This window comes from Urocitellus parryii, chromosome 3 (assembly GCF_045843805.1).
Source record: "Urocitellus parryii isolate mUroPar1 chromosome 3, mUroPar1.hap1, whole genome shotgun sequence".
Classification (NCBI taxonomy): Eukaryota; Metazoa; Chordata; class Mammalia; order Rodentia; family Sciuridae; genus Urocitellus; species Urocitellus parryii.
Genome location: NC_135533.1, coordinates 212,655,023 through 212,666,560, shown reverse-complemented (window position 1 = coordinate 212,666,560; position 11,538 = coordinate 212,655,023). Strand labels below are relative to the sequence as shown.

Below are 11,538 nucleotides of genomic sequence, written 5' to 3'. Positions count from 1 at the left end.
TTTAAGAGACAGTGAGAGAGGAGAGAGAGAGAGAGAGAATTTTTAATATTTATTTTTTAGTTCTCGGCGGACACAACATCTTTGTTGGTATGTGGTGCTGAGGATCGAACCCGGGCCGCACGCATGCCAGGCGAGTGCGCTACCGCTTGAGCCACATCCTCAGCCCCATAACTTATTTTTTAACTAAGCATTCAGTAATTATAGAAATGGTGTATCTACTTCTTAAAATGATGGTCAAAGGACTCTACAGCATTAAAATGATGTGAAATTCAAAACTTTGTCTCAGGCCAGGCTCTAAGGGTCTACTGTCACTTCCCTTTGTTCCTACTTTGCTTTTCCAAAGCTAATGGACATCTCTGCCATTGTTTGGAGGTAACTCCATCTAATTTGGGTTTTCCCATATTTTATTCTATGATCACATGTTAACTACATAGATAGAACAGGTTTTCTGTTTAATCTGGATTCGTTGTCATTGTATCAACAAGAAATCACCTTGGATGACATTATTGAGTCTCAGAGATGCTAACAACCTGCCCTTTGTTGAAGAAAGAATGAACCTAGCCAACAGCAGAAAAAATTAAATTGTAAATCTGTGGTTGTGTTGCATTAAACTTTTTGACTTTTTTCCAAAATCAGAATATTTTAACTGGGATCCAGGGGTCTTAGCTTGAGGTACATACATATCTGGTACATTCTTAACCCTTTTCAAATTCCTGAGTAGTAATGCAGTCTAGACCTGCTTTGCTCTTCATCTGATGGAGACGGCTTATTACCAGAATGCAGGAGGATGTGGCAGCTGCAAGGATATCCTGGAGTGGGGGACACAGGGAGATCTTTACTGGAATATTTGTGCCCATTTGATCTTAGATGTTTGTGCTCATCTCAGCCATTCTTCCTGAATTGGTGCTGATACAGCCACAAAGAGATCCCTCACCATAATTGTAACATATAAGCTTCTTCAGGGCCAACATCATAATTAAGCTTTTTGACAGCAAGATTTTGCAAAGAGTATCAACAGGATTTCACAGGAGATCTGCAGAGAGCATATTCTTGTTTGAAGCTTCCTCTTTCTAAATACAAGGTTTGCTGACAAAGGCTGTTATAGACTCTGTCTCAACAGACATTTGTATAAAAGGTAATATTTTGTTTTCTTTGGTAAAACTTGTGAAACCTCTGTCAAGATTAAGACTATGGGACAAAGAGTACCTGCCATGTAACCAACCACTATTATGAATCCCTGCCCCCAACTGTGTATAAATCTCAAATAATTTTCAGATCCAGAGTCCAGAGATTTTTAGTCATTAGACTCTTGGGACCACTGCAATTTAAATAAACCTGCTTCCTAAAAATACCTTGGGTGTCCAGCCTGATCTGTCCTACATCAGAGCAACTGATGCCACAGACTGCTCTGTCCTGGGATCTACCAGAAATCCCAAAGGTAAGTGCACAGGAAAGGGATTGCATCCTACACAGACAGCAAGGTGAAACACAGGGTTGCTTGTGGAGGGGACAACCTGTCAGCACTGTCCTGCCAAGATGCCATATGCCTCAAAGCCACAGTGCACTTCACACATGGCTTCAGCTATTTGACATGAACACCCAGAACAAGTTACTAAAATCTCTGATCTTTTCCAATATGTCAAATATAATAATGTGGCAATTGTACCTTGATAAAAATTAGGCAGACAAATGTAAACACCCTACACATACCACACACTTCAGCACCTGCCACCCAGCACTCTCTCAATAAAGGATCATATGTTGGTGTGCTGTCCTCATCCAGGTCCACCTCCTCCTCCTCACCCTCATAGACATCTCTCAGTGCTGAGGACAGTGTGAAGAGCACATTCCCTCCATGTGGATGACAGTGTGTGGTAAGAAGGACCAGTGTGGGAGGAAAGGAAAACCGTAGTGACATTGCCGCCATGCTCACCACCACCGTGGATGTCACACACATGCCTCGACTCTCAGTCCCCATGACTGACACTGTGCAGTGCTCTCCCCTCTGGGCAGCCACACTGCATGTTAGTCCTTCCTCCATCCTCACCTCCCTCAGCAGTTACCTATTTACACTGGCTCAGGTGGTCGTGATTAAGGAGAGTGGATTCCACATGGCTGGCACCCAGGGGCCTCCCACCTCATCTTTAGGGCTGACATCTGTGCACACTCAGGTAGGGGCTTCCTAAGACACAACCAGGGTGAGAAGAAACACAGTGTGGGGCCCACCTGACTGGAGCCATCAAGCTGAAAGGCTGGAGGCACAGGCTGCACATTGACTAAGGTGTGACCTTGGAGGCTCAATGCATAGAAGTCCTGACTGGCCAATAGGTGAGCATATTACAGACTCTACAAACTTGCTAATATTAATGGTGGAAGAAAAATGTTAGAAAATTAACATTAATTAAGGTTTTGCACCAACTTTTAGCAAAAAGGAAGTTTATCTCTACTACTGATTTTTAATTGGTTTTTTAAATAATCGTTTCTTAAGTCCACTTTCATTATAGTAAATTTAAATTACAAAAAAATGACATTATTACCATTGTCAATTGCATCTCAGTGGCATCAAATATAGACATAGTTGTCCAACAATCACTATCATGTACTCCAACATTCTTTATCTAACCAAAGTGAAACCATGTCCCCAATATGAAAAGAACCAAACATCCTTTCTCAACATGAGTTCCAACCACTTTACTATAAAACATGGTGAGAAATTAGCATAAGGGGCATATTGACAGGACCAGGTATTTAGCTTTGCTGCATTTTCAAACATGCGTTGCAACCAGTCACCATGAGTGCTGAGATTTGCTGTGCAGCCTCCTCAGGGCACTCTTAATATCCCTGTTCCTCAGGCTGTAGATGAAGGGATTCAGCATGGGAGTGACCACAGTGTACATCAGAGAGGCCACTGCACCCTTTCTAGGAGAATGTGATACAGATGATCCAAAGTACACTCCAAAGGCTGTTCCTAAAAATAAGCCAACAACTGCCAGGTGAGACCCACAGGTGGAGAAGGCTTTGTACTTCCCACCTGAGGAAGGGATCCTCAGAATGGAGGAAATAATTTTGTAGTAAGAGAAAAAGATCCCTGCAATGGGGAAAAGGCCATAGATGACAATAAGAATGTATTTGACAATGATATTAGAGTAGGTGTCCGAACAGGAAAGATTCAGAAGTTGAGAAGGATCACAAAAGAAACTAGAAATTTCCACATTCTTGAAGCTGGTAATTTTTAAGATCATCAAATTGTGCAACTGGAAGTCCAAAAGACTCAGCAAAAATGACACCAAAACTAAGAAGCCACAGAGGCGAGGATTCATAATGACTGGATAATGTAGGGGGTGACAGATGGCCACAAACCGGTCATAGGCCATCACAGTCAGAAGCATATAATCCATACAGACAAAAATGGCAAAAAAGGACATCTGTGTCAGACAGCCTGCATAGGAGATGACATCATTGTGAGTCTGAATATTTACAATCATGTTAGGGACTGTGGTGGAGATGAAACCAATGTCAGCCAAGGACAGGTTGGAGAGGAAGAAGTACATGGGGGTGTGGAGGTGGGAGTCAGAGCTGACAACCAGAATGATGAGCAGGTTCCCAAGCACTGTGACCAGGTACATGGACAGGAACAGTCCAAAGAGGATGGGTTGCAGGTCTGCATCCTCTGAGAAGTTCATGAGTAGGAATGCAGAGACACGGGTTAAATTTTGTGCTTGTATGTTGCTTGGACATCTTTTGGAAAGCAAAGAGGGTGTTAAAAAAAAGAAAAAGAAATACATTAAACAGGCACCCCTCATCTGGAAACATTTGTATCCAACTATGCACAAGGAAGATGCTCACACATGAGGTCCACATACCTTCAACAATAATTCTCAATAGTGAATCACCTGATCTCTACATACACTTTCATTATTTCTTTCTCCATCATTCACCCATCTTTCCATACACACTTTTGAGACATTAAACTGAGCAATGTTAGAAGTCCAGGAGAATAGGAGAGAAGGAGTTCATGATCACAATAAAATTCAGCTTACTCTTTAAAGAAAAATTAGGGAATAAATAATGACCTTCCTATAAAGGAAATTAAGAGGCAATTTGATACACCTCATTTTTCTCTCAGGACTTTAGTCAAAGTCTGTTGACAAGATATTTAAGACTGTGTAAGAACAGCATGTCCAGACAACTAGATCGATGATGATGGATCAAAACCAGAAAGCTGTATGTGCCCATTTTCTGCAAGGGTTCTCATCATTCTTTGATCTTTTCATTTGCCACTTGTATGGATTTAAGTTTTCTCTTTAAAAATTATGTAACATAAAATAAAAATCCTTGTTTTGGTAAACTTCAAATTTTGATAAGTATGATTGAGTCAGTGCACATAATCAATCACAGCATTGACCACAAATGTGGCATTAGTGTGTACTGCACCTGTCAATGATTTTTAAATCATAGACTTTAAAAATCTCCTTTGAATCACTTTATGATGTGCAGGTTTATTGCATCAACACATATAATAAAAGCTAAATGTCTGTTATAGGAAATAGCCCTTAACTCTTTCTTTTTCTTGATGCTGAATGCCATCTGGTCTGAAAAAACTGCTTCATGGTTTTGTGACCTCAACCCATCAAGTTCATATTTTATGATCTAAGCACCAAGGAAAGCCCTGAAGCTCTGGTTTAATTTCCATACTTTTTCTTCTTCATAGATTTTCTGGTCAGTCATTGGTAACACATTCATTTCAATTATATTATTTATATAATAATAAAATAACACTTGTGTTCATTATTTATCATTACTCTTTGTGATTTAACTGCATATAGTACAAAGTACAGCATAACAAGAAATAATGTAACAACTTCTTGGAAACTTTATCATTTGTAAAATGAGGTAATAATTACCTACCTTGTATGGTTATCATCAGGATTTTTAACAAATCTTTCACATTGCATAACTTGTACTTCTCTCCCATTATTTAATCTACTTGTGCATATTTTAGAATATCCATACTCAGTGATGTCAGACCAACACCAATCTTATCAGCATATCCACACATAAAGTTCTTTTCTTATACCACACCTGAAATCCAATGTCTAACAATATACTGGCATGTGAACATGCTCCATGAATATTACCTACTCTTATTGTCCATAATACCCATTACCTGTATTGAAACTTCAATCTGATAATACTTGTGGAAGAACTAACATTGGAGAGACGTCTGAATCATTACCTTAGAAATTTGAGTCTTAGAATCTCTGCCTTTTTCCATTATCTTGCATACCTGTCTCCCAGACAAACCTACTATCTTAAAGTGGTGAGCTATAATTTTCTGTTGGTGTTTTCATGTCATAATCATCTACCATACAGTTTTCCTTTACAAAACTGCCTTATGACTGCTTTGAGATTGAGAAGGCTGTTTTCAAGCATGGGGACCATGTGGTGAGCTCATGGAGGTTCTGGAGGGGGCCCAAGAGCATGATCTGTGCTGAATGATCATCAGCCTCCCCTACTGTGACCTCTCTTGTGACCTGTGGCTGTTCCTCCATAGTGCATGCAACAGGCGCCACCACTGATCTGCCCTGTGATCACCGGAATCCCATGAGAAAGAGCACAGTGGGAACGGCTCTTTCTGCAGTGACAGGGAAGAGGAATGGCTGGGTGGCTTGCTGATGGGACTGCCTGCCAGGATTCTGTGATACCCTGTGTCCATGGTCAGGCAGCCCAATGCAAACAAGGCTTCATTCCTATCTAACAAATGAGTACAAGTTTCATAATTGTAATGCACTTTTTCATTTTATATATTATACTAATAATGTGGACATATATAACAAAGGTGAGAAGGTGCACATGAAATGACACAGAGCACCTTGCTCAGCTCCTGAACCTGGGAAGCCCTGCACCTCAGTTCTTGGTGCTCTGGCTTCTGTCATCCTCATCATCATCATTACATCACCAACTTTAGTCCTTTTCTAAACCTCAGAAAACACTCTTGAAGGACCCATTTTGTACTGTTGTGGGTGAGATTTCTGTGTGAATTAGAACCAGTGTGGGTGGAGAGCACATTTTGAATTTCTGATCTCCCCACCTGAAACAAAAGCTTGAACCCCACAACCCCAAGGTTGAAGCTGCACGCTGGTGTCCTCCCACCTGGCTACTCTGTGGTGTTTGCCCCTGTGCTGAGGTAACACTACTTCCCCAGTCCTTCCCACATCCAAGGCCCCCTCTGCACTTACTGGGTCATGCTGCTTCCCTGCAGGGTCATGACCAAGAAGTGCTGATCCTGAGACCCTACCAAGTGTGGAGCCCAGGGAAGGAGCAACTGTGTCCACAGGAACAGATCGTGTGCTCGGGAGCTTCCTGATGCAGACACCCCAGGATGAGAGACAGCTACACAGGTCACTGGATGATGCCATCAACTGAAGGACTTCAAGCACAGGCTGAGTGAGGACTATTATATGACCTTGGAAGATCAATACTCAGAAATTATAATTAGATTAATTAGTCTATGAAATCCCCATCTCCAGGGATTTCCAATCATTAATGAGGAAGACAAAGGAAAATGAATGCTCATATAAGTTTCTGGCCCTAACTCTAATTAGGAAGAAGTTTATATATTCTATTTTCTTTTATTTCTTTGCTTTTTAAGATATATCTGTGATTAATGTCCATTTTATTGGGGTACAATATAAATACAAAAAAATTACCATTTGCACCACATTAAGTACATATTTTGGTGACATTAATTGCATTCACATTGCTGTGCCATAATCATTATCATTCAAATCCAGAAATTTTCCATCTTCTAGAATTTAGCTGTGTACCCAGGTGAAAAAACTCACCATTCCTCCCACCTCAAGCCATTGACCACCACTCTTCTGTGAAGCATGATGAGAAGAAAGTCATTCAAACAAAAAGCAAGTACTCAGGGAAGGGGCATTTCCATGACTGGAATTTAATTATGTTGTATTTTCCAGCCTGCGTTACCATCGGGTGCCTCAGATCCTGAGAATGCTAGCAGCCTCCTCAATGGTGGAGTAATGACTCTGTTCCTCTGGCTTAACTGAAGTATTCTGCATACAGGTGCCTTCTGCACAACCATGGAGACCAGCACATCTTTTCTACACTCCAAAGGTGCTTGAATTTGCCCCTATTTTATACTTCCAAGTCATGGTAATGGGGAACAAACATTTTCTGTTTAATTTGTATTCAGTGCAACTGTATGAGTAGAATCACCTCAGTTGCTGGTTCTCAGTGGCATTAACAACCTGCCCTGTGTTCAAGAAATGATAGGTAGATCTAGCAGCACTGATGCTAAATTGTGAATCTCTGGCCTGATGAATGAATCTTTTTAATGGTTTCCTAATATTAGGAACATTCTAAGCAGAGCTCCAGAGGTCTCAACTGCAGACACATCTCAGGTACACTCTGACCACTCGTCAGTTTCCTGAATCATAATAAAATCTAAGCATGACTCTGGGTCTTCTGTTCATGTTGAGTGGGCTCAAAGTAAGAATGCAGAGGATGTGGGCAGCTCCAGGGATACCCTGTGGGAGAGGTCTGTGTCCAGCTATTCTTACCTACTTTTTACTGATTTTTTCCTCTTTGAGCCATTCACCCATGTGCCCTGTGTCTCAACTCCACAGTGCAATTCAAATGTGGCTGCAGTAATTCAACCTAAAAACCTAGCGTGAGTTACACAAAAAAACTGTGCCCCATTTTTGTAAAGTAAAATAAAGTGCCATGTAGACATTAGGGAAAACCTTGCAGATGAATTCAGATAATCTGCATGGAACACTGTTCAACACTGGCACTCGGGAATCTCTTACTAGAAATTCATGATGTTATTTATGGTTGATCTCCTCATCCTCATCACATTCATACACCCGTATAATGCTTAGGAGAAGTATAAATGGAATGTATTTACTCCCTTTGTGGAGGAAACTCTATGGGAAATAGAATCATCAAGGCAGGAAAAGAAACGCTTTGCATGAGATTTTGGTTACCATCACCACAACCAGTCTCCCATGTGGCTACTCAAACATCATGTTCATCACTGTGAGGAGGAGGTAATGCTTAGGACATTCCCTCTTCCAATCTTCATCTCCCACAGAACTTACTGGTTTGCCCTGTGCATATGGTAGGTCATTTCCCAGGAGAGCAGCCCCAACACACCTCCCTAGCAGGAGTACCATGGCCCCATTAAGGACGAACGTTGATGCAGTTTTGGATAGCAGGTTCTTGATGCAAATAATCATTTGCAGAAAATAGATGAAATGTGAGAATATTATGTTAAGCAAAGTAAGTCAAATTCAGAAAGTCAAGGGTCACATACTTTCTTTCATTTGTGGAAGATAGAGAGGAAAAATAAAAGTGGGGCATTATTGCATGAAAAGCAAAGGGAGGTCAGAAGAGCGGAGGAAATGAACCAAGGGGTGGAAGAGGGGAGAAGATTGGGGGAGTGCTGGGGAGTGACATCACCAAATTCTGTTGTTATATTGTGTGCATGTACAAAAATGTAACAATAGATGCAAACACTGCATACAATTAAAATGCACCAATAAAAATGTAAAAGAAAAAACTACAGAAATCCATTTCATCGTCAAAAAATTATGATCACTGTTCTTGACAACTAAATCTTGTAGGAATTTTAATGACTTCATATAAAATTTCAGTTCTTGGAATCTCTGCCTGACACTATTCTCCTGCACATCTCTGCCCTAAAAGCAACTACTCTCAGAAATTTTAAGGGTGGGTTTTCCTGTCGTTGTTTCCATGTCTTCATTTATTTATGTATACATAAATAGTTTTCTTAAGCACATGCCTAAACAGTACCTAAATCTCACCTAGGGAATATACAACAAAATACATATTTCCCTGCAATGTGCTTATTTGTTTCAACATGTAGTTTAAATTTTCCCTAAAAAGGTACATATATCTACTTTGAAGGCTTTAAACTGCTATGCAACATTACCTGAGAGACAAGCATTACTAGTTTTTTTAGTTCATTATTACAATAAACATTGCAAAATCCTTGGGCACTGATTCATAGCATATAAGTGAGATTTCATATAATATGTGGATACACAAAAATTATATGACCTCTGTGTTAATCACCTTTCTGTTACTGTGACAAAATGCCAAAGAAAAATCACATAAAGGAGGAAAAGCTTCTTTTGACTCATACCTTCAGATATTTCAGTCCATTGTCAGCTGGCTCCATTGCTTGGAGCTGGAGGTGAGGCACAGCATCATAGAAGAAGGGAATGGCAGGGGAAAGCTGCTCACCTCATATCAGCCACGAAGAAGAGACAGAGGAAGGGAGGGAGGGAGGAAGAGAGAGAGAGAGAGAGAGAGAGAGAGAGAGAGAGAGAGAGAGAGAGAGAGAGAAGGAAAGGAGGAACAGAGGGAAGGAAGGAAGGAAGGAAGGAAGGAAGGAAGGAAGGAAGGAAGGAAGGAAGGAAGGAAGAGAAATTGGCTAAGAAAAAGTTGCATGCCCCAAAGGCCCTCCCACAAGAACCCCCTCCCTCCAGATATGTGGCCCCTCCCACAGTTTCTCACACCTCTCTGAAGTCCACTGAGCTCTGAGTTCATCTGTGGACTAATCCACAGATGAGGTCAGAGCTCTCATGGACCAACCATTTCTCACCCAGCATCTGAACACAGCCATGCTTTGGACCAAGCCTTCAACACACGAGTCTTTGGGAGACAGAACAGATTCAAACTGTGCCAGTTTCCAAACAGATATTCACATTCAATGTTCACACAACTACAATGTTGAAAATTCCAATTAAAAGTCCCCATTTATCCCTCCCAAAGAATGACAGCCATCAATCTGCTATTAAATATCTTGATATATAAAATCCAATAAATTACAAAAATATTATTAACAATGCAGTATTTCCAGATTTATTTGCTTCATTTTATTGCATTTTCCTAACTACTTATCAAATGGAGGTCAAAATTCCTGAGATTAGACTGTTCTACTGAGGAGCCTCCTCAGGGCATTTTTAATGTCCTTGTTCCTCAGGCTGTAGATAAAGGGGTTCAGCATGGGGGTGACCACACTGTATATCACTGAAGACACCACGTCTTTCTTGGGGGAGGATGACACAGCTGAACCAAGGTGTGCTCCAATGCCTGTTCCATAAAATAAGCAAACAACTGACAGGTGAGACCCACAGGCAGAGGAGGCTTTGTACTTCCCACTCAAAGATGGGATCTTCAAAATGGAGGAAACAATTTCATAGTAAGATAAAAGGATCCCTAAGACTGGGAGAAAACCATAGATGGCACCAAGAAAATACTTGATCATGTTACCAGAGAAGTTGTCATAACAGGAAAGACTAAGGACTTGAGTAGGGTCACAGAAGAAATTAGAAATGTCTACCTCTGTGAAGTTGGTAAACCCTAATGCAATCAGAATACAAAGCTGGGATTCAAAAAGTGCAAACAACAAAGACACCAAAACTAAGAATCCACACAGATGAAGGTTCATAATGACTGGATAATGCAGGGGGTGACAGATGGCCATGAAGCGGTCATAGGCCATTACAGTCAGAAGCAGATCATCCATGCATGCAAATATGACAAAAAGAGACATCTGTGTCAGGCAGCCCACATAGGAGATGGCTCTGCTGTGAGTCTGAATGTTCGTGAGCATCTTTGGGACCGTGGTGGAGATGAAGCAGATGTCAGCCAAGGACAGGTTGGAGAGGAAGAAGTACATGGGGGTGTGGAGGTGGGGGTCAGAGCTGACAGCCAGGATGACAAGCAGGTTCCCAAGCACTGTGACCAGGTACATGGACAGGAACAGTCCAAAGAGGAGGGGCTGTAGGTTCGGATCTTCTGAGAAACCACAAAGATGAAATTCTGATATGATTGTTAGATTTTTTTCTTCTATATTATTTGCACACCTTTTGAAATAAATGGGAAAAAAAGAAACATGTAAACAGGCACCCACAGTTCTGTATGTATTTTGAACTCATATATTCACATATTAAGTATTCACACTTGTGGATTATACCCTTCAGCAGTATTTCTCATTGTGATAAACCCAACCATATTGGAACTCTCGTACTATTGGTTTCTCTGTTTTCCTGCTCCTTCTACATACATCTGCTTTATAGACACTCAACAATGTTATAAGGCCAATAACATAAGCCAGATGTGGTGGTGCAGACCTGTAATCCCAGTGTCTTGGGAGGCTGAGATAAATTCAAGGGCAGCCTCAGCAATTTAACAAGGCTTTAAGCAACTTTGTGAGAACTTGTATTAAAATTTTAAAAAATAAATAAATAAAAATGGCTATTGATGTGACACAGTGGGTAGGCACCCTGGTTTCAATCTCCAGTACTACACACACACACACACACACACACACAAAAAAAAAAAAAGACCCATAACATTACACACAAGCTCCCAATCACAGTAAAAGTCAGCCTGGATAACGAATAATATCATTTATTCTCTGCTTCTTTTAAGAAAGAAATAAACAATAAGCAATCGCCTTTCCACTTTCAGAAGAAATAATCA

At 40.8% G+C, this 11,538-nt stretch overlaps 2 protein-coding genes across 2 annotated transcripts; both read right to left on the bottom strand.

Annotated features, from left to right (window-relative positions):
* Nucleotides 1-2,786: 2,786 nt before the first annotated feature.
* Nucleotides 2,787-6,268, bottom strand: LOC113178390 (olfactory receptor 7E24-like). The gene is made up of 2 exons (XM_026382735.2): nucleotides 6,240-6,268; nucleotides 2,787-3,738 (listed from the first exon to the last, which is right to left on the bottom strand). Exons 1-2 carry the CDS (start codon nucleotides 6,266-6,268, stop codon nucleotides 2,787-2,789), a joined length of 981 nt encoding a protein of 326 aa, XP_026238520.2.
* A 3,708-nt stretch (nucleotides 6,269-9,976) lies between these two features.
* Nucleotides 9,977-11,049, bottom strand: LOC144253893 (olfactory receptor 7E178-like). The gene is made up of 2 exons (XM_077796553.1): nucleotides 11,030-11,049; nucleotides 9,977-10,919 (listed from the first exon to the last, which is right to left on the bottom strand). Exons 1-2 carry the CDS (start codon nucleotides 11,047-11,049, stop codon nucleotides 9,977-9,979), a joined length of 963 nt encoding a protein of 320 aa, XP_077652679.1.
* Nucleotides 11,050-11,538: the final 489 nt, after the last annotated feature.

What these genes read in the sequence shown, in the direction of transcription:
- LOC113178390 (XM_026382735.2), bottom strand. Translation starts at nt 6,268, where the DNA reads ATGACCCTGCAGGGAAGCAGCATGACCCA. An exon ending in CAGGGAAGCAGCATGACCCA is followed by an intron (nt 3,739 to 6,239) that starts GTAAGTGCAGAG and finishes GCTTTCCAAAAG; the next exon opens with ATGTCCAAGCAACATACAAG.
- LOC144253893 (XM_077796553.1), bottom strand. Translation starts at nt 11,049, where the DNA reads ATGAGAAATACTGCTGAAGG. An exon ending in ATGAGAAATACTGCTGAAGG is followed by an intron (nt 10,920 to 11,029) that starts GTATAATCCACA and finishes TTATTTCAAAAG; the next exon opens with GTGTGCAAATAATATAGAAG.